Source organism: Erpetoichthys calabaricus, chromosome 6 (genome assembly GCF_900747795.2).
Source record: "Erpetoichthys calabaricus chromosome 6, fErpCal1.3, whole genome shotgun sequence".
Classification (NCBI taxonomy): Eukaryota; Metazoa; Chordata; class Cladistia; order Polypteriformes; family Polypteridae; genus Erpetoichthys; species Erpetoichthys calabaricus.
In genome coordinates this window covers 105,956,610-105,980,649 of record NC_041399.2, presented here as the reverse complement: position 1 = coordinate 105,980,649, position 24,040 = coordinate 105,956,610, and the positions used below count along the sequence as shown (strand labels likewise).

General features: G+C 38.7%; 1 protein-coding gene across 3 annotated transcripts in view; it reads right to left on the bottom strand.

Moving 5' to 3' along the window:
* Nucleotides 1-1,255: 1,255 nt before the first annotated feature.
* The window catches only part of kbtbd2 (kelch repeat and BTB (POZ) domain containing 2), a 57,666-nt gene continuing 34,881 nt past the window's right edge, over nucleotides 1,256-24,040 (bottom strand). For all 3 annotated transcript variants that reach the window (XM_028803832.2, XM_028803834.2, XM_028803835.2), the window contains exons 3-4: nucleotides 5,937-6,102; nucleotides 1,256-3,532 (exon numbers count right to left, since the gene is read on the bottom strand). In XM_028803832.2, the coding sequence (XP_028659665.1) occupies nucleotides 1,985-3,532; nucleotides 5,937-6,102 (1,714 nt within the window). In that variant the 3' untranslated portion in view covers nucleotides 1,256-1,984. The remainder of the gene's footprint in view (nucleotides 3,533-5,936; nucleotides 6,103-24,040) is intronic.

Sequence of the window (24,040 nt, the reverse complement as noted above, 5' to 3'; positions counted from 1 at the left end):
TAGCAATCTTTTCAATGCACACAAAATTGCCCCACCCTTCCAAAAATTCTTCACACCATTGTTTAAAAAAGAAAAAATAAATCATCTAGGACAAGACCAACATTGTGATAAAAAAAAAACTGGAAAAGGACCAATTGCATATGCTTGCACAAGCCTGCCAATTTTGGCCGGTGTAAACGGGAGAGGAAAAACGTTCAGTCTTTGGGACACTGAAACAGGAAGGCCAATTTTCTTTGTGTCACCATATCTGAGAAGGCATTTCACACTTAGCACCTGCACAAGCAACAAACAAACCAACAACAATCAGAAACGTTGGGGATAAATGGGTGGAGCAACTGCTTTGCAAGTTTAACCACAGCCTTAACGTCTGCAAATAAGCAATGGCTTCCATTCAGAGGTAAATTTTAATTTTCAGAGCTTAAGTCCTCCTATTGTTAGTTTTGTTGTTTATTGCTTATACAGGATAACTATAAAATTACAGCTTTTGATAAAGTGACACAAACCCTTCCTACATACAATATACTATTCATCAAATTACTAGAAGTTTATAAAACTAAACAAAAAATACTATTATAGGTGTAAAATTCTGCGGTTCATTTTTTGTTCTTTTTTCACAGTAAGGACAAAGAATGTGTGCAGAATTTGAAACCAACAGGAAGGCTAACAACTCAGACCTGAGAATCCACTGACCCACTTGTACAACTGTCTCCAATATATGAATAAAGATGCAAAAACTGGCTTATGGAAAGATTTTTTTAATAAATTAATGTCATTTAAAATACAGTGCCAAAGAAACATGATGCAGCCAAACATGCTAGTAAGGTTTGTCATGAAGCACCTGTGCTCATGTTAAGATTTAATTTTCCTTAGAGAAAGCCCCCTGCTACTGCTAGTGGTTCCTGGGACTCGTTCCAGAGTAGCGCTTCTGCACTCAGCAAGCAAGCGGCTTTCCTCAATTTAAAAATGGGTAGGGACATCTATACACAATCACACTACAGTAATGTACGATATTAAATAAAAAAATACAAAATAGACCTGGTTATTCCACACTAACTTTTTTGTTTTAAAAATGAAAAATATATATTTATATATATATATATATCTTTATATATTTCAGCAGCAGGAAATAATACGCATGAGCCCGTAGTACAGAGAGGGTGGAGGCATTTACTGAAAAGAGCTCCACATGGGACCCGCACTAAATATGTGTGTGTGTGTATATATATATATATATATATATATATATATATATATATATATATTATATATATATATTATATGAGTTTGGTAGGTGGGGGTGGGGGTTTGGTTTAAAGAGAGAGGCCAGCAAGTCCTACGACAAGCCCAGCGATCCTTAAGAGCACACTCTTTAGTTAAATGACCAGCTGTTTGGAAGACCCACAGCTAACTGAGTAGAACTGAGAGCAGAGAAGATATATTCACTCAGCTCTCTTCTGGAACTAAATGACTGGAAGAGGCACATAGTAGAAGGGAAATAGCAATAGATCTGATGTCAGCTTGTCAGGCACCTAAACAACAAGAGCCTGCTTTTGACTGAACCTGCAGTCAGACAGTCTCTATTCCATTGGGCATCTGCTGTCTAGAGCCAGACCGGTCCATACCAGTCCTGGAACTGGTCTTACTGTGAAAGGGGATTTGGTTTTTTTGGCTGTTCTAACCAGAGTTTTTGGGAAATGCATTTACTTCCATTTTACAGGTATATTAATTCCCCACTAATACTTAACTGAACTACAAAAATGATAAAACAGCAGGAATTTTTAGATGAACTGTATGGACTCATTTTTTGTAGTGACTATATAGAGAAGGTAATGACTAGAGGATGGGATAGTGTATAGTATTTGCATGTGTATGCAAGAGGACATCGCTGCCTTGTCCCTAAACTTAATACTCTTGGCCAAAATCAGGAGGAATTGACCCTGCTTCTATAAAACCAACCAACTTTGGAGTCAGCCTCATTTAAAAGCTATACACGAGGGAGAGTCATCATTTCACCGTCAAGTTCAAAATCTTCTGTGCCATCAGGGGAAAACAAATATGTTGGGGGCTTCCATGGCGATTCATCTAGGCAGGAAGGATACAATTTGCCAACAGTGCAGCGAAAGTCTTTACCTAGATCCCAAAGAACACGCTCAGAAATTGGCTGCCGCAGGAACCATCGATCCAGCTCCAAGTCATATTGGTAGATGGCATACTTTGCCTTTTCATTCATGTGTGTTTCCCTCATGAAAATACACAAGGAGTTTAGAATTACAACTGCTCGCACACAGGGATCAGAGTAACGCTTAGCAGGAATATTTGCAGCGGTTCTCCACTCATTCTTGTTGACATCGTAGATTTCAACAGCAACAGAGGAACCATCCACTGTGCTGGTGGGTAGCCGGCTTCCTGAATTACTTACAATGTGCAACCCACCTATGTAGAAAATGAGATCACCAAATGTAGCAGCGGAGGCAAAGCAGCGACTGGTCTGACGCATTGCCATTTCTACCCACGTGTCGGCTCGGGGAAAATAGCAGTACATAAGATTATGTGTCATAACATAGATACAGTCATTTGTCACAACAGAGGTACTCCATGTCCAGGCACACGGTAGGGGACTTACCAATGTCCATTCATCTTTTTCACAATCATAACGCTCTACTGTCCTCCTATTCATCTCTCCACCAATGTTATCGCCACCTATTGCATAGATGTAACCATCACAGTAGACCAAGGAGGGCTTAATGCGGGGATACACCATATGTGTTTTGGGAATCCATTTGTTTTGCTGAGCATCAAACCAGTAGAATGAATCCACTGGTCGGAAGATTGCTTGTAACTTGCTGCTTTTGTTATGGTTGGCAATGGGATTCTTCTGTGGAATTTGTCCTCCAGCAATATAAATGTCATTATCAGGGGTTACCAGTGTGCCTACTTTCTGGAGATCACCAGGTGGGTTACAAAGCTTGTAGACCTTCTCCGCTTGGGGACTATAACAAACAGCAGAGTGGCTAGATCCAGTATTGTCAGTAGGGCTTTCCGAGTTTGCTTCAATGAAAATCAGCATCTCCTCTTTTGTCATGCCTAAACGGGGCTTAAAGAATTTAGGCATAGATTTATAGAGGCCTTGTACCACCACAGACTTATCATTTGGTGGTAGACCTTGAAACCAGGCCCGCTGTGTCACCTCTGATAGGGCATCAATGCGTATCTGACTGAGGACTGATGAAAGGTATTGCGAGCGGGCTTCTGTGTTGTACTCCAACCACAGCATGGCTGCCTCACGTACAGTTTCTTCCTTCTCTACATTGAGATTGTCACTACTAAGGATATCAATCAACAGTTCATGGGAAAGTAACAGGAAAGCCTCCTGTCTGTAGACAACAGCAAACTTGTGTTCGACCATTCGTTTTGCACTCTGCTTTAGCTCGATACAGCTGAACAGATCACCAAAGCTCAGCATTCGTACACAGTTCTCCGCATTAATCTTCTTTATTAGGTATTCTTTGCATCTACATAACACATCTTCTACCTAGAAAAAGGAAGAAAGAAAATATATACAAAAAAGGTGAACAAAACTTGCAAGACTCTGTTAAATAAACATGCAGCAGTGATTACATTTTAAAATTGATATTTTTTTTTCCATAAAAATCACCTTAAATTACTTTCCATGATTATTCATTCTTCTCATCATTTTTAAAAATATTACATTGGTAAAACTGTGGAATATAACAAACAGGTCTATTCAGTTCAATCTTAAAGCACATGGAAGCCAGCATCCATTCTGGCAACAACATGCACATCTGTCAGAACCCAAATGCAGAGAATATGAAGAAACAGTTTTGAGCCATCCTGCAACCAAACTGTTATAACGTTGATGGGAAGAAATGTTTCTGGAAAGCTATTAATTAACAAAAAACAGAAAATGTAAAGACTGCCAAGTATATCATCTTTATGGCAGTTTTGGGGAGGCATGTCTCTGAAGCACTTCGCTGAGGTTACAAAACCAAATTTGCATGGCTAGGGCTTAGGGTACAACTGGATAATTCTGCTCCCCTTAAAAACAGTTTGCCTATATGCTACTACATAAACTTTTACATACTGTATACATGTTTATTTCAGGGAACAATATTAATGTGAAAGAAACCCAAGGGACATTGATTATTTTGTAGCTTTTACTTGTTTGTATTGAGAAACTGTTATGACAGGGTCGTGTACATCTGAAGCATAGAATAGTTAATTCAGATTCACACCATTTCTGGACACAAAACACACTTATACAGTTTCAGTGCATCCGGAAAGTATTCACAGCGCATCACTTTTTCCACATTTTGTTATGTTACAGACTTATTCCAAAATGGATTAAATTCATTTTTTTCCTCAGAATTCTACACACAACACCCCATAATGACAATGTGAAAAAAGTTTACTTGAGGTTTTTGCAAATTTATTAAAAATAAAAAAATTGAGAAAGCACATGTACATAAGTATTCATAGCCTTTGCCGTGAAGCTCAAAATTGAGCTCAGGTGCATCCTGTTTCCCCTGATCATCCTTGAGATGTTTCTGCAGCTTAATTGGAGTCCACCTGTGGTAAGTTCAGTTGGTTGGACATGATTTGGAAAGGCACACACCTGTCTATATAAAGTCCCAGAGTTGACAGTTCATGTCACAGCACAAACCAAGCATGAAGTCAAAGGAATTGTCTGTAGACCTCCGAGACAGGATTGTCTAGAGGCACAAATATGGGGAAGGTTACAGAAAAATTTCTGCTGCTTTGAAGGTCCCAATGAGCACAGTGGCCTCCATCATCCGTAAGTGGAAGAAGTTCGAAACCACCAGGACTCTTCCTAGAGTCCTCTTCAGGACAACTCTGTGAATGTCCTTGAGTGGCCCAGCCAGAGCCCAGACTTGAATCCGATTGAACATCTCTGGAGAGATCTTAAAATGGCTGTGCACCGACACTTCCCATCCAACCTGATGGAGCTTCAGAGGTGCTGCAAAGAGGAATGGGTGAAACTGGCCAAGGATAGGTGTGCCAAGCTTGTGGCATCATATTCAAAAAGACTTGAGGCTGTAATTGCTGCCAAAGGTGCATCGACAAAGTATTGAGCAAAGGCTGTGAATACTTATGTACATGGGATTTCTCAGTTTTTTTTTTATTTTTAATAAATTTGCGAAAACCTCAAGTAAACTTTTTTCACATTGTCATTATGGGGTGTTGTGTGTAGAATTCTGAGGAAAAAAATGAATTTAATCCATTTTGGAATAAGGCTGTAACATAAAATGTGGAAAAAGTGATGCGCTGTGAATACTTTCCGGATGCACTGTATCTCACAGTGGTTTTGTTTTTCTGTTAGACATTCTTTTTACTGCGTGTAAAGTGTATGTTTTTGCCTCACTTTTTAACATAAAACAAGAGACCAAGTTGTTCAAAAGAAATCTTTCACACATTTTAAAAACCACCAGCCAAGGGGGAACCACCTGACTTTTAATAATATTTGTAAATTTAAAACATTCTGTATAAACACTTACTGTATGTTTTTTGCTTGTTTTCTGTTTTTTAGGGGAAGAAAAATATTTGTGATTAGTCAAACTATTTTTAGAAGATGAATGAATATCTAAGTAAACTTTACAAAATTTCAAATATAAACACTCAAAACAGATTTCCTTATTTGAATTTTGTGACATTCAAGCTGTACATGAACACCTACAAATTGGTCTTACATTACAACTGCTAAATTGGAGAGTAAAACCAATAACTTTTCAGTGGTGATTTCCCCTCTCACTCCCATAAGGCACTGTATTCACACTTCAACGTAACACACTTTTAAAAGTGTCTTAGATGATGGAGAAAAGGAACTGCTACGTGGACTAACTGAAGCTAGGCTGGAATACAAAAGGATGTTGAAGGCATTTAAAGTTTTTCACACTCACCTGTAAGAAGCAGGCTGTCTCATAAAGAGGCTCTACAGTGCTGTCATTTATTGCCAGGTTGCCTGTATATGCATAGGTAATAATTATCTGAAGAGTAACAGGGTCAACATTTTTCAAATGAATGTGTGTCTGCTTGCTTTCACTGAGTCCACTCATGAACATTGCCCTGCAAAAGACAGTATGGTTAGGAATTTTCTCAAACACAAAGAGATACTAAAAATAAGCAGTATGGTACCATGATTTCAGACAAGAAGTTAACTCTTAATCATTTTATAGTGGCCATTCATATCAGTATTAAAAATATATGTTTTTTGAAACAAATTTGAAAAAAAAGAGTAGAAAAGTTCAAAATTAAAAGGTAATACAATGCATGAACCACACAGCTATGTGTCTGTCAAAATGACAGATTAATAAATGCTACTTGCTCAAGCAACTACAAATGATATAATTATATCAATAACTGTAATAGAAACATTGGCTTAGCAAGATACTGTAATGTTTGCCAAGAAAAAGGAAGGAAAATTAGAATAATGGAAGTGTCCAAAATCAAAGTTGAAGCCAGGAAAAGAGTCTAACACACTATTATTGAACACAAAAAGAAACACAGATTTACTTTGAATAATCTGCAAACTCAGATGACTGACAAGTGAATAATGCCACCCCCCACATCACAGTAATAATGTCTCTAGCACACCACAGCACAAGACTGGTAAAACATCCTCAGAAACCTGTCACAAACATTATTAGGGCTGTGGCCTCTACTGTAGAGCATTTCTTTGTTATCCAATCAGTCAGTATTCTATTCAAATGGACACCCAGGATTCTAGGGGCCCATTTATATGTTATGCTCAGAACGCATACTCGCATGTTACATGGCTGCCATGTGTTCCCAGCATTCATTTGATACGTCTTCTGAGTGCATCCTCAGAAATTAATGTGACGTGTGCGCGAATTGCAATACCAGCAGGGGGTCAGGGGGTGCAGTGCGATCAAGTTGGAACGTGACATCTGAGTCTCTGTTCACTATCTACATGTTACTGAAAGCCACTTTGTGGATCGTACAGGATCAATGAGCCTGCTTTCATGTTTGAAGAATCGTTCGATGTTGTGAAGCAAAATGCCGACATACAAATGCATTTGTGGTGCTTTTATATTCAAGCGTCACATATTCCCCAACATAATGACACAATACATTTTAAAAGTCTCAGATACCATCTTCTGTGCCATCTTTTTTTTTTCTCCACCTTTACAACAGCATCATAATGTGCAGCAATGTACTTGAGCCACAGAGAAAAAAATTTTTTAAGGAAGACAGTGAAAAGGTCTATTTTGTGATTAAAGTGGAAATTTCTGCTTTAATCTCGAAATGTGTACCTTAACCTCATAGTTTACTTTATCACTAAAGTAAACCATCGTAAATGTCATCTTAAAACCGACCCAGTTGTTAATTGCTACGTGCTTCTGGGGCTTCCTCCTGAAGACAGCAGCAAATGCCACACAGAACACATTACATTTATGATATTCCAGCACATTTAGAATCCTTAGATTTATACTTGGTATCACTTTCATGATGAAATACATTAAAGCATGCATGTTACATTTTACAGATAAGTCATTAACTTAATTTAACTAACGAATACTGTTAATAATTACACATGTGGGAGCGGCGCAGTGGCAGTGTGGCAGCGCTGCTGCCTTGCAGTAGGAAGTCACGTCCCTTGTTTCTCCTGCCTGGAGTTTGCATGTTTTCCTGGTGGGTTTCCACAATGTGCTCCGGTTTCCTTCCAAAGACATGAAGGTTTGGGGATTTAGTGACGCTAAAAATAACACGCTAGTCAGTGTATGTGTATGTTTGTGTTCACCTTGTGAATGAGTTGATGCCCCGTCCAGGGATTGTTTTTGTGTCACACCTGATGCTTGCTGGAACGTGTGCATCCCAGGATTGATGGATGTAATCATTAAATATCCTTTTCAGAGATATTGTGGCAAGGTGTCCTCAAAATTTAATGAATGTTTCAGGGAATTCACAACACAGCAAAGCCGAATGTTTTCTCACTGTCATGATATCTCACACTGCCACCTCGTGGAATCTTCCAGATTTAAGTAAAATAAGTGCACAAGTATAAACAGTACAATGCTTGAGTAGCAGTAGCATCCACTGGGGCATGCGTTGCATCACGTCACGTGAAGTACAAACTCCAGCTAGGCGACTCTCCTTGCACCTAAAAAAGTGCACCCTTCTACCCCTTTTTATACTCCTCTTCCTCATCTACACAAAGAACCTGGAATGGACGAGTCATTTAAAAACTTCTGTAGGTAACAAAATGCAGTTAGTGTAAGCAGTGGGTGAACAGAAAACCGAGTTGAAATTATTCTCAGAGGTGCTGCTATGTTGCTGACCACCATCTCCAATGCACAGTTCTGGAACCTCTCAAACTGTCCCGAGTCACTTAAATAGTACATCATCCAGGATTCCATGGCAGCATCTACCTGTATCATCTTGAGTTTATTCTCCAACCAGAGATGTTCTACATTGTTAAAGGAACTGAAAAAAAAATCCAAACCATAATGCCGACTTTGTCAAGTTGGGTGAAGGCTGTGTGGAGCACACAGACCAAAGTTTCATCTGTTCCTATACAGACCTAGCAGGCAAACTGCAGATGATCCAGGTGGTCTGTTACTTGAGTCATTTATTAGGAGTGGCCTCTCAAAAGTGTTTTTTTTTTAAAATGAGAGAGCTATTACTCTGAGGTATTTAGGATCCCTGGTATTCCCACTTTTTGGCAGTAAGGCTATGCAGGGTGTCTTCCACAACTGTACACACACTCACCGAAACAAGCAAAAGGTGAATATGTGGTAAATGGATCCTACAGAGTTTTCTGGCACATGCCGTGAACACCCACAACCTGCGCAATCCTTCCCCAGTGGCTTCCCATTCTCAGAAGGTCCTTCATCTGAGAAGAACTTCTATTAGGAAGGTAAGGCATATCTGCCCAATCCAGCATACAAATGATAGCAGGATTAGTGGAGGGCCTCAATAATGGATGGGAGACAAATCCCTCACTAACCATGTCTACATTTCTCCTCATCCTCATTATCTGATAACCCTGTTGCAGGCAGATCAGTAATGATCTTAATCATAAACCATATCTCCCTCCCACTGTTCTGCTGTGACTTGCACTTCAGCTTGTCCTTGCAACAATACTACTTCTGGGAGTTCCCTCCAGACCTGAAAACACACTTCTTTTTGTTACAACCATGTATATTGTCCATTTTCTCTGCCTTATTTGTCTATTTCCTCAAAGTCCTTTTGAACACTTACAGTTAAATAATAGGTTTATACTTGATAATGAAGTATAAAGTGGTGGTTGGATTTTACTAATGGGAAAAATACCATAAATCATATGCCTTCTTTACATTTGGAATAAAACAAGTCCCAGGTTTTTATTTCCTTAAAGGCACAATATCATTCCTTTAAATAACTGAGTTACTATTAGTAAATAGCTATTGAATGGGACTTCACTTTTTGCCATGGTATAGAATGGGCATTGAGTATCATGAAATACCTTGTATCAAATACAAAAATTCTGATATCATGATATCCCTAACATGGACTCCCTACGGCTTCTCATGATTTCTTGGAATCTAACATTGCCCATGATAATAAATGGGTTGGTACAATTAGAGGAGTGCAAAATTGCCAAATCACGATATAATTAAAACTGATCACAGCTACTGTACATAGTAGTCATATTATTTTACTGTCGTATTATATATACACAGGTAAAATTCCATTACATCGAATATCTTTACAACAAAATTTTCATTACAACGAAGTATTTTTATGGTCCTGACAGTTTCCCCATATGACACGAGTCTATAGAAACATCATTACTACGAAGTACATTCAACAGATACTTTCATTATAAGTGTCCAAAAGACCTTGAAATGCCTGAATGAAACGTCCACAGAGCAGTTAGTTCTGTGGTCACAGCTCAGTTGTGCACAATGATCCCCAAACAGAAACACTGTAAAAAAAATTCTTTCTTCGAACTTTGCTCGTACTGCTTTTTTGCTGTTTTTGTTTTCGGTGGTTTTCAGTGATACCTTTTCCTTATTGCTCGTCAACATTTGGAAAACATCCATTGGAATTTAATTCATTGTCACCCTCCTATAGAAATGGTAGACATGAAAAAATGATAACAGTTCATATTAGAAAAAGCACTTTACATTTTTGCAGCTTTCGATTGCGAAAAAAGACGTTGCCAGTGAATTCGGAATTTCGCCATCGACACTGTCAACTTTCTTGAAAGACCGAGCAAAAAAAAAAAAAAAGAAGAAACACCTCGGGTTGCAAATGTATGCGAACTGCTGCATTTGAAGACGTTGAAAAAGCAGTTTTTATGTCGTTCATTGATAAGCGTTCAAGAAACATTCCTATTCCTATTAATGCAGCACTCATTGAAGACAATGTGAGGTTTCTAAACTCTCTTGGGACCTCCCACAACTGGACAACATGGCAAAGAGCGTCCCGAAGTGTGATCACCATGTCTGTGGAAGACTGTTTATATGTTGCCGGGGCAACAGCAGGCTCACAGCTCTGCTGCGTCTCCCCGCCAAAGCAAACTCGATGGGTAATGCAGGGAACAGGATTACTTGGCCACTAACCTGGCCATGACCCTGCCTGACTGCTGTGTCTATTTATAGGAGAGTGGCAGATCAAGCTACAATAACCATGCTGTTCCTGTTTCAAGCTGAATAAAGCTGGTTTTGCTAAAGTACCGAGACTCAGCCTCGTGTTTTGGGGTGTAAGACAGGGACTTATTGCGCGACCCTGAACTTTTAGGATTTGCTTCTGTGGCGCCTCACTGCACCACTGTGAGCCTGCTGTTGCCCTGCCCCGGCAACGGACAAACAATCTTACACAAACGTGGCAATCACGCTTCAGGACGCACTTCAGCGTGACATTCCCGTGGGTGGGGATCCCAAAAGACTTCAGAAACCTCACAATATGAAGAAGAAGAAAAGGATGATTCGGCTTCTGATTGATAACTGTGCTGCCCACAACATGCTTCCACATTTAGATAATGTTCACATTGAATTCCTCCCACCCAATTTGCACAGCAGTGCTTCAGCTTTTGGATTTGGGCATTATTCTCACACCCTGAAAGTGTATTATCGCAAGGAAATGCTGAGAAAAATTCTCGTCTCGTCAGCATAACTTGTAGACAGAAGGAGATTAAAATTAACGCAAAATAAGCTATTGAAATGATTGCAGACGTCTAGACGCAAGTTAAAGAAAGCATTATAGAAGGGGGTGATTCTTTTCTATACCCACTGTGTGTGTGTGTGTGTGTGTGTGTGTATGTATGTATGTGTATGGATGGACAACATTATGAACTGGAATATGAAAGTTACGCAAGCAAAACTAAAAGAGCAACTCTTAGATCATAACACTGAAAACTCTGAGGGTGAAACATGGGTGTTGGAGAGTGACACTGCAATTTCTAATGTGGAATACACAAAAATTGTGTTGTGATTCTCAAAACTATTGCTCCATGCTATTCACTTTTCATTATTACATCAGTGTAACACATAGGGTACCAGCAATGTATCAACTGCGTGGCATGTACATTCACATCTTCATATGTTAAAGGGGGAGCTACATACAACTAATGAAAAGCATGAAAAGAAATATTCTACTTGAGTGAATGGCTTTTAGAAATGAAAATCATAAACCTATAACAATATATACTCAGATTTCATATCATTCATACTGATATCCAGTTTCTAATCAAAATAATGCATTTTCTTTTGTGTATATAGCATGTTCAAGAGTAAGCAGTTCCAGTGACCTAAAAATATTATTACACATAGCTGTCGACTTACAACCTCGTTTCGTTCCAACAGACCGGTTCTAAGTCAATCTGGACGTAAGATGGAGCGGTACATGTATTCAAACATGACCATATGTACTGTATAATAAGCCCCTTAAGTCATACTGTTTTATATCCTTTTTTATCATTATTCTTAACACACTGTGTAGATTTTCTTTTCTTTTTGTAAATTAGTTTATTACTTTGTTTCTTTATTACTGTTGCTTGCATGGTTGCTTAACCTTTAACAGCTACAGAAATCCTCTCTTTGTCTTTGTTATGTTACACCATCAGTGTGAGACCCTCCCAGTGTTCACTGTGTAGCCTGTGAGAGGAGGAATTGTACCGGCAGAGTATAAGCTCTCATATTTTCTGTTTTAACATTTCAGCCTATTAATAATAAGCATTAACAGATAAAGGAGTTACTGTGGCTGCAATACTCCTCCATTGAATTCAAAGCCAAAGCGCAGCAGTACACCGCATACAATAAACATAGGATACAATGAGAAAACTTAAAATCACACGTGATCGCATTTGCTTTCCTTCCTACCTCATACTGCCTGATCACCTTTCTGAGTCAATATCAATTGCCTTTTTTCCTATAATTGTAAAACAAATGTAACAATGTAGTCGAAACCACTGCAGGTAATAAATGAAGATCGAGATGAATGAGACACAGCATATGGAACTGGCATGAGGAAACTGTCATTAGCCCACAAGATGCAATAGCAGTCATAAGTCAACGGTCATAAGTAAACAACTATCTGTACTACTTATTATTTGTCCTGGCATTAGCCCTTAAACCTACAAACACTGTGTAGAGAAAAGCACTTAGTTACATACCGACTGCGCTATACCCAATCCCCAATTTTTTAATGATATTTCCTGGCAGCTGATTTTTTCATGAGGACCATTTCAATCCACCAAAGTAATTTCAAAATATATGTATTGTGAAAAATAATAAAGAATCAACACAGAAAAAAAAAAAAAAAAAAAACATTGTGCATGCCTTTAAAAACATACAACTTTGGAAAATACATGTACTTGTATACACAGTAAGAATTAAACAAGATTGACCAAAAAAAAAAGTGTTTAAAGAGGTATTGTTCCTTAATTCATTTGGTTTTTCATTAAACAAAAACAAGCAAGCTAAACTAGACATTAATATTGCATTTCAAAACATCTTTGTGAATATGGAGAAAAAAATCAAATATAAAGACAAACCAAAGAAAATTTGCATCTTACATTCAATGAATACTGCTTCAGCAGAGACTATCAAAATATGTTCAACAATTCTGAAGAAACCTTCTAAAATTAAGTGATCGAAAGATTATAATTTTCAACTTTCAGAATCCTCTTTCTACAGAAATAGATTAGCATGGATAACTTTTGATAACATATTCTTATGAAGGAGACTTCCCAATATGCTCAGCTGCAGTAAAAATACATGAAAATTTCTACAGGTTGACAAATTACTAACAGTGGCCCGAGCACTCCTATACATTTTCTTTCTCTTATTCTGCAATTAGGCATGTTTTCTCTTATTCATACATTACTGCTTCACCTCTGTTGGGGCGAATTTATACCAAAATGACACAGGTTCATAAGATGCTGCTTTATATTGACAAATTCTAAACTTAAGTCACAAGTTCTGCCATTGGTAGAACCATCCTGACTGCCATAAATACTAAGATAACACTACTGCATCATGTCTTATAAGGTTTTTAAATTAAAAAAAAAAAATTAGGAGGAAAACAAACAAACAAACAAAGGGAAGAAACAAAGGGAAAATAAAAAAAGCACACAGATCTGCACCACCATGCTCTACATAGGAGAGGCACATACTGCTCTGCTTTGAAAAACAGGGGTTCTCCCTTGTTTTGAGTGAGACTAAATACATATGATAAATAGTACATATGGGATTGAGGGGGGATTGGTTTGGGCACATGGGTTTTCCAATGTAGTACAGATGAGGAGGTTCCAGTATGTAACCATTTACTTCTGGTGTTGTTTCCTTCCCATGCATAAAACCAACTTGCATTTTATAGCATTTCACCTGTTTATTTCTGTAAATGAATTCAGCATCAATAGTACTTTTGCTGGTTGGCTTTAATGAGAAACACCCAATAAATGTTTAACATTTATTCTGTGGGTTTTAATTTTTAATATCCTTTTCAAAACATTTGGCCCTGCCACCTTTAAAATATTCCAATTAAAATGTGTTAGGGTTTATTACATTAAAAATGGCACTGGTGGTATAAAAAAAGGCACTGAACCTGCACAACACCTTAGGCAAGCCTCCATGTCCATAGGATTCCTACATCAATAATCTTATCCCTGACACAAAACACAAAAACAAGACGACCCAGCGAAAGTGGATTAAGTCAAAATATCACTAGACAAAGCATAGATACATTTTTCATTTTTATACCTGCTGGCAAACCGGAGCTTTCCCAAATATTTCTACACACCAAACAATTAATGCAAAAACAATTATGTGATGATGACACATATTTGTCCCACAAAAATGAGCCAAAAAAAAAATAGCTGAATGTCATAGAACATCTAAACAAAATAGTTCACCTCTTTAGAACAGCAGTGTATCCATCTACAACATCTGTTTTTAAGTAGGATAATGCTTTAAGCCACAAAGTTACAAAAAATTATATTTCCAGGAATTTAACTGAATTCAGTGTACTGCAGGGCATCAATGTCCAACAAAGAATCCAAGTGCTGAGAAGAAATATGCAGCAGTCATGCACTTAACTGCAGTAACTGTAGGACACATTACAGTCATAGCTTAGGGTTCAGCATCCTTGGTTATCCTTCAGAATCTTTGAACTCAGTTTGATATGAAGGCAAACAGGCAAGCCAATTTGTACTTAAGAACATGTACCTTATACCCAGCACTATAAAGAATAATTAAAGCTACCATTTTATAGACTACATAGATTATTAAGGATAGTAAAATACTTTTACATTAAGGGTATGGGACAGACATTACTCCAAATGTATTTTTTTCATATACCGGTATACAGTGCCCTCCATAATATTTGGGACAAAGACATTTTTTTCTTGATTTACACCACTGCTCCACACTTTAATTGTATATAAATTGTTTGATCTGTAATTTTAAAGTGCACGTTACAGACTTTAGGTGTATTTGCATACATTTTGGTCACAGCACGTACACTTCTACATGCTCCCTCCATTTTAGTGCACTATAATGTCTGGGGCAAGTGGCATTTTGAGCTGTTTGTGATTACTCACATGTGCTTCAATAGCGCAGGCATATGATACCTAGACTACTTCTACCTACAGACAACCTTTGGTGTCTATAGTTGGCATTATTCAACGTGAGGACAACAGTTGTGCTAATGAAAGACAAAGAAGCCATAATGAGGCTGAAAGACAAGAATAAAACAATTAGAGAAATCCATAAAAACTTAGGACTATCTAAATCAACTGTCTAGAACATCATTAAGAAAAAAAAATATGCTGATGAGCTCAGTAATAGTAAAGGGACTGGTATGCCATGGAAGATCATTAATCCTCACTTTGGTAAAGAAAAAACCCCAAACACCTGTTCGACAGATCAGAAACCGTCTTCAGGAGGCAGATGTGTATGTGTCAGAGACTACTATCCGCCGAAGACTTAATGAACAGAAATACAGAGGCCACACCTGTAAGGCTCAAACCACTAGTTAGCCACAAAAACAGGATGGCCAAGTTAATTCTGGAAAAAGGTCTTGTGGAACAGACAAGGCAAAGTCGAACCTGTATCAGAGTGATGGCAAAAGCAAACTCTTGTGGAACAGACAAGGCAAAGTCAAACTTGTATCAGAGTGATGGCAAAAGCAAACTGTAAAGATGAAAAGGAACTGCCCAAGATCCAAAGTATACTATTTGATCTGTTAAACATTGTGGTAGGGGGTGTTATGGCTTGGACGGACAGACAGACAGACAGACAGACAGACAGACAGACAGACAGACAGACAGACAGACACTTTGTGAATTTCCCCTTGGGATTAATATACTTCAGCAGCAGCATACGGATACAAAAAACAATATTAAATTAAAGATTGATAATAATGCAGGTAAAAAACAGACAATAACTTTGTATAATGTTACCGTTTACCGCCCCGGGTGGAATTGAAGAGTCGCATAGTTTGGGGGAGGAACGATCTTCTCAGTCTGTCAGTGGAGCAGGACAGTGACAGCAGTCTGTCGCTGAAGCTGCTCTTCTGTCTGGAGATGACACTGTTTAGTGGATGCAGTGGATTCTCCATAATTGATAGGAGCCTGCTTAGCGCCCGTCGCTCTGCCACAGATGTCAAACTGTCCAGCTCCATGCCAACAATAGAGCAATAGAGAATTCCTCACCAGTTTGTCCAGGCATGAGGCGTCTTTCTTCTTAATACTGCCTCCCCAGCACACCACTGTGTAGAAGAGGGCGCTCGCCACAACTGCCTGATAGAACATCTGCAGCATCTTATTGCAGATGTTGAAGGACACTAGCCTTCTAAGGAAGTATAACCGGCTCTGTCCTTTCTTACACAGAGCGTCAGTATTGGCAGTCCAGTCCAATTTATCATCCAGCTGCACTCCCAGGTATTTATAGGTCTGCACCATCTGCACACAGTCACGTCTGATGATCACGGGGTCCATGAGGGGTCTGGGCCTCCTAAAATCCACCACCAGCTCCTTGGTTTTGCTGGTGTTCAGGTGTAGGTGGTTTGAGTCGCACCATTTAACATAGTCATTGATTGGGTCCCTATACTCCTCCTCCTGCCCACTCCTGATGCAGCCCACGATAGGAGTGTCGTCAGCGAACTTTTGCACGTGGCAGGACTCCGAGTTGTATTGGAAGTCCGATGTATATAGGCTGAACAGGACCCCTCCTGTGTTGCTGACCACAATGTCAGACGTGCAGTTCCCAAGACGCACATACTGAGGTCTGTCTGTAAGATAGTCCACGATCAATGCCACCAGGTATGAATCTACTCCCATCTCTGTCAGCTTGTCCCTAAGGAGCAAAGGTTGGATTGTGTTGAAGGCGCTAGAGAAGTCTAGAAACATAATTCTTACAGCACCACTGCCTCTGTCCAAGTGGGAGAGGGATCGGTGTAGCATATAGATTATGGCATCCTCCGCTCCCACCTTCTCCTGATATGCAAACTGCAGAGGGTTGAGGGCGTGTTGAACCTGTGGCCTCAGGTGGTGAAGCAGCAGCCTCTCCACGGTCTTCATCACATGTGATGTCAGAGCAACAGGCCGGAAGTCATTCAGCTCACTAGGATGCGATACCTTTGGGACTGGAGGTTTCAAGAGGTTTTCCAAAGCCTCGGGACTCTCCCCTGTTCCAGGCTCAGATTGAAGATGCGCTGTAGAGGACCCCCCAGCTCCGATGCACAGACCTTCAGCAGTCGTGGCGATACTCCATCTGGACCCGCTGCTTTACTGGCACAAAGTCTCCTCAGCTCTCTGCTCACCTGTGCTGTTGTAATTATGGGTGGGGATGTCTCTCCTGTGCTGGTATCAGCTGTAGGATGTGTGGAGGGTGCAGTACTCCGAGGTGAGAGTGAGAGTGGGTTAGGGTGGTCAAACCTGTTAAAGAAGTTGTTCATTTGGTTTGCTCTCTTCAAGTCTCTCTCGATGGTGGCACCCCGCTTCAAGCTGCAGCCAGTGATGATCTTCATCCCATCCCACACTTCCTTCATGGTGTTATTCTGCAACTTCTGCTCCAGCTTGCTCCTGTACTGCTCCTTTGCCGCCCTGAGCTGGACACGCTTGAGCTCATGCTGATCACCGTCTTTAAAATCCCTTTTCTTCTGGTTCAAAAGGCCCTTGATGTCACTTGTAATCCATGGCTTGTTATTAGCATACCAGCGTACAGTTCTTACTGGAACTACAATGTCCATACAGAAGTTGATGTAGTCAGTAGTGCAGTCAACAACCTCCTCAAAGTTCTCACTATGTGATTCCTGCAGGATATCCCAGTCTGTAGTTCCAAAGCATTCTCTCAGAGCCTTCTCTGCCTCCGGGGACCATTTCCTGAATGAGTATATGGCTATAATAGGTACTGGCACACTTCATGGATGACAGAACTGCCAGTAGCAGTTACACGATGAATTCAGAGGTGAATAGAAACATATCTGTTCCAGTTCCAGTAAATGCCTCCATACTCATTGGACGGTACTTCACCCTACAACAAAATAAATAATGATCCCAAATACACTGCTGAGGCAAAATTCTCAGTCACATGGGTGCACCTCTACAAATGGTTGTATTTTGGGTTGTATTTCTGTTTATGTTGAGATAACATGCTTTATTTCAAGCCCAAGATGTCTGGAATTCAGAGTGTTCAACCAGAACATGGGGACACAGTTGGAAACTCACCACGAGCAAGTTCTTCTTCACTTAGAGAACCACATTACCATGCCATACAAAACCAAGTAGTGTGGCGGAGCGCAGGCACAATAGGGACTTACGGTCAGATCTTGTGAACAGCTTGTTCTCATCAATTTGTCCTAATCAACTCTAATGTATGATGTTCAGATATGAGCATCCCATCAGGAGTACTGCAGGGCTTTTATTTTTATACATCTAAACTGGAGTTAGTGGCGGAAGGTTTTTTTTTTTTTTGTCCTTGCATCAATACCTTCATGAATCGTCACCGCAAACACTTAATGGGCATCAATATTAAGTGATGGGCAGTAGATGTCAAGTGATGATGCCATCCAGTTCTTTGTGGAGGCTGGAAGTGGATTTGAAGATAACCATGTGTGCTCATTCACTAGAGGTAACAGTCTACTGTAACGAGATCAGCTGATAGAAAACAACGGGAATTAAAAAAAAAAAAAAAAAAAATTTCAGTTGTTTGTTGTTAAAGTGCCCTAGAAATCTGTAACAAAAAATACAAACTTTTAAAAGAACTTTGTTGTGTACTGTGCAGTACAAATATGATTATGATAGGAGATGAGTAGAGGCAGGATAGGTATGCATATATAGGCTATCTGATAGCATAAACAGCGATATCTGCCAATGCAAAACAATGAAAACAAAAATCAACCTTTTGTTGTTTATTTTTAAAATACACATAACAAAAAAACTAACAAAATACAAATATTGACTTTTAAGAGCATTTTCTTATGTACAAACCGCTATACATGTACAAGTTTTGTACAGGAGTTGAGGGCTGGGGTTTGCATTGTGTTCATTGGGTGCCTAGGCTAACTTCAATGGACATACAAATGAAGTGGACTTGAGAACACACTCTCAAAACAGAACTAATTTGTATGTAAGGGACTTATCGAATACATGTTTTATAGCAAGCAATGCTTATTTTCTGTGTTTTCCCTAAATTGCCAATAAGCAACATCCCATATTTCTCTTTACTCAGACTAAATCATGAATATGATGCAAACAAAGAGGACAGAGAGAGAAACAAAATAACAAATAATCTGTATTGTTATATATGCACTGTGGATATACTGTGAGAGTACAACCTTCACTAATCACAACTACATGAAACATATATTGAAATATACGAAGAAAACCTATTTATTGAAATAAATCCTGATGTTTAAGCACTTAGTATACATTAATATGTTGGGTTATATATTCTAAGGGTTTTTGGGTTTAATGGTGGGCCTGAGGAAGCATGGTACATTTCAACATCTAGCTCTAAGAAAACAGACTGGAATTGAATTGAAAACAGAATAAAAAAAAGTTCAATTTAACCCATTTGTAAGAAGTTATTTTGACTCACAAAACATAATTCAAATGAAGGAAACAAAAAGACTGGTAAATCAAATACATGCAATTATAACAAATGTATTACGATGATCTATTATGCAAGATGAATTCAACTCATTTTTATTCGTTTATAAACAAAATGTAAATGTTTTGTTTTCATATTCTCTTCTTTTAAGGAAATCAATTCCCTTATTTGGCCCAACCTGAATCTTCACAATCATCCCCATCATTATTGTATAATAATGTTGGGGTATAATAATAATGTTAAGGTTTGATGTGTTATGTATTACAATATAACAGCAAGGTAGCACACATTTCCACTGTGTTATGGGGGACCTTACTTTTACAGATGTCAATCTAATCCTCAAAATATTGAAGTAATCCTTTACCAGTCAAACAAGTACAATCAATGTTATACATTAGGAGTGATTTCTACCTATGTCACACTTCTACAATTATACCGCAAACTCCTCCTTCCTCAAATAACTCCAAATCATCATTTTTATTTAGTTTATGTGAACTGCTCATCTGAATTAAGTACGACAGCAATATAAGAAAAAATTATCAGCATAATGACAAAATTATGTAAAAAAATGGTGTATATATATTCTATATACACACACAGTATATATCAAAGTAAAAACCAAAAACATAAAAATGTCTAAAATTAAGTCCTTCCAACTTAATTTGTATTAAAACCACTGCTGTTTTTAAAAAATATATATTATATATTTTCATTATGCAGTCAATTCTCAATGTTTTGAGGTCTGATTGACATTGACAATGGGGACAGGGGAATGAATTGCATACAATTGGATATCATCTTGTTCATTCTAATGTCGTAAAGAGCTTGTTCCATATTTTCATTGATCTGTTTCAAAAAAAAAAAAAAAAAAAATCAGATCGTGTGTCGCAATTATGCCCTCGAAGCACAGTGCAAGTCCACCAGAGGCTACTGTAAGTCCAAGCATACAAAGTCAGTAATGTGGCTTAGTGAGAAAATAAAGGTGTTAGATAAACTTCTTGCTGGAATGTCAGCAGCCGCAAGTTTATATGTTAACGAACTGACCAGCTGGCAATAGACATCAGAGCTGCCGAACCCATCATTGATCGCAGCCTTCAGGTTAAACATCAGCTTGTCTCTGCTATGCATCAAGAGCCTTAAGGATTTCAATTTTATTTTTATTTTTTTTATTTTTTTTAAATGGAGATGTTAGCACAAAATGTCACAGAATTGGATAAAATGTCTAGAGAGAATTTTTTTTACATATTACCAATTGTATTTTGATGCATTTTATGGGTTATTTTGTAGTTACTGTGTTATGAAAATTGCATATTATCAAATGCAGAATTTTGTTATAAAGAATTCCATGAAGAGTGTATTTTGATCAGTCTCTAGCGAAAGACTACAGTCACTGAAATCTAGCCCCCTAATCCCCATCAGTTCAATGTGTTAACATTCTAGTCTTCAACTTTCTTGTTGTTTCCTAGGAATGTAACCCATGTGAATGTTGAGGATTGGCTGTATTTGAGCAGTCATGTAATCTGCAATTGAACAAAGAAGAGCACAGCATGTTATATTGAGGCTGGCTGTTTAGTTTGTATTCCAAGGTATGTGTGAAACCACTGCAATGCACAGACAATGCGTGCCAAAGCAAAAAATACATAATTGGCTTTCTTTGCTTCTGTACACATCTGCCAAAAAACTATGTATGTTCATGTTAAGTTTATTTTTGCATTAGCATACATCATCAGGACTACTGCAAGTGAGCCACCATTTTATTTTTTTAAATAAACACCCAGGTCACGCCATCCACAATGTGAAACTCACATTTTCTTCTTTCTACAAATCAAATTGATCCCGGTTGTGTACCTTGTACTCGAACAGTGCAAAAACATTGTAAAACAATTTAAAATATTTTTAGCTATGTGAAATAACTGGAGCACCAACAGATTTCATATTAGCATATGCTCTTTTTTATTACATGTACTGTAGAAAAAAAAAAAGTTTTATTAAGTACATTTTTGTAGTTGGTCTGGAGGAAGAGTGAGTCAGCAATTTGTAATTGGTACATGCAAGTATGTGTAACTGTTTTAATACAAACACTGCAGTGCCCAAAAATAGGGAGACTATGTATAAAGAGTCCCACAAATTTAGTCACAATACATTTAAAGCATCATACATGAAACTCAAAAAGGAATCCTGCTTGTTAGAAACTCTTGTTATATTTACACAGCAACACAAAGAGGACCGAGAAGCATCCAAAACCAGACAGGATACTGCCAATTTTTGCTTCTACTTGAACTGTGTGAAATCATCAGGGTTCCTACCCTTTTTACCAGCAAAATTCTAAAACTTTTCTGACTTTTAAATAGCTTCTATGCACATTTTCATGTCTTTGCTCTTATATCTTCTACAACAATAATATGGATGTGACATGTTTGTGGGATTTGTAACAGTGTTAATTATCTTTAGGCCTATCTTTTGCAAATCCTCCTCTAGCTCAACAATTGCACACTAGATGCCACTATGGGATTAATGATTTCATTGTTAGTTCTTAGCTGTGAAAACTACAACTTGTAGAAAAACATTAACAGTGTTAGGTCAAATGTACAATTTAATAAATTTTGGAATAAAAAGAAAAACATAAATCAAAAATAAGCAAACCTGTTTATAACTCCCAAAGATTTTGCAGAGTTAAAGCTTTTGTTAGAAATATATTTTTACAGTGCTACAGAGTCTGTTTGATTTGCTATTAAAGTCAGTTTGCTTTTAGCTTCTGCTTTTACAGCATACTCATCTGCTGCATGTTTAAGTGCTTTTGCATCAGCCTTTACTTGGTCTTTAATTTGTTTTTCCACTTGTCAAGCCCATTCATGAGGCTCTTCCTCTAAGGTAATCTTTGTCCTTCCCTCAGTCATCTTTCTTTGTCACTGAAAACATAATTCTTTCGCCAATCGCCTACAGCTGACATAAGAAGCTCTTTTGTAATCAGAAAATTACATACTCCTAGAACAGCCCTGATGTGGTCAATGATGATTCTCTGTGCAACCACTAGACCAGTGGTTGTGAACCTATGGCACGGGTGCCAGAGGGGGCACTCAGAACCCTCTCTGTGGGCACGCGCGCTGTCCCCCTAGCACAGAGTCCGCCAAAGTTCGTTACTAGAAAACCAGAGGGACGCGGGGCCGGGCTGCTCCCCTCCCCCTATCCACAAGTGGCTGAGGACATCTCTCACATCACCCGCCCCTCTGCCCAGCAGCCCAATGGGAGCGCTTCCTCCCTCGCCTGTAAGGCGGGCAGCTCACATGTGGTGTGAGGGTGCGGCGCGGATGGCAGCTTGTTCAGTCTGTGGCGAAGGTGATTCCCGTGGTGGGGTTGGAGAGGAGCTACATTGGAGGGGAGCATAGCTCACAGCGTGGCATAGCACAGGGGAGAAGATTGTTGATTCAGGGAATATCCACTTCTTTAGTGTTAACTAATAGTGTTAGCTATTTTTGGTATAGGGATAGATTTGTATTGGGTGCTTCATTTCTTTTTTTTTTAATTTTGAGTTTTTGTAGACTCCAAGTCTTGAACACCCAAAAATGAATACAGCAAAAAAAGCAAGAACAGATAGTGGAAGATCATTCCAAGAGGTCTGGACAGAGTCATTTGGGGTAATTGAATGCAATGGGAAAGCGTTATGTATTATGTGTAATGAAAGCGTTGTGTGTCGCACCTCAAGTGTCAGACGGCACTTTGACACCAAGCACAAAAGTGTTGCCAAACTTAGTGAAACTGAAAGAAAACAGTTTCTTGGAGGGAAATTGAGGAAATATCATTCCCAGTATCTTAGTTTTTGCAACTATCTTTCTAGAACAAATATGACAGCTGCCAGTTCACAAATTTCACTGTGCACAGCAAAACATGGTAAGCCCCTGTCTGATGGGGATATTATCAAAATGGCCACATTGTCTGGGAGTAATTCCCTTTTTCATGATTTCCCAAACAAGGATAAAATAATTCAACGCGTCTCAGAGATGCCACTTAGAAGAAATACTGTAAAAGATCGAGTCCAGCGCATGGCAAATGATGTTAGTCAGCAGCTCACCACCGACTTACAAAACACAGCCTGTTACTCCATGTGCTTGGATGAAAGCACAGATATAAATGATCATGCAAGGCTAGCAGTAATTTTGTGTTATGCTGTTCGTGACATCATGAGAGAAGAGCTGGTGAAACTGGTATCTTTGCCTAAAAGAACACAAGGCATAGATATATACAATGCTGTGATGGAGGCTTTTTTGTCACAAGACATGAGGCCAGAAAAAGTGGTTTCAATTACTAGTGATGGGGCACCTTCTATGGTGGGGGCAACATCTGGTTTCACACAGTTCTTTGTTAAAGAAACAAAACATCAAGTCATTCAGTTACATTGTATTATACATCAAAAAGCTCTTTGTGCCAGGGAAAGCAGCAAGACATTT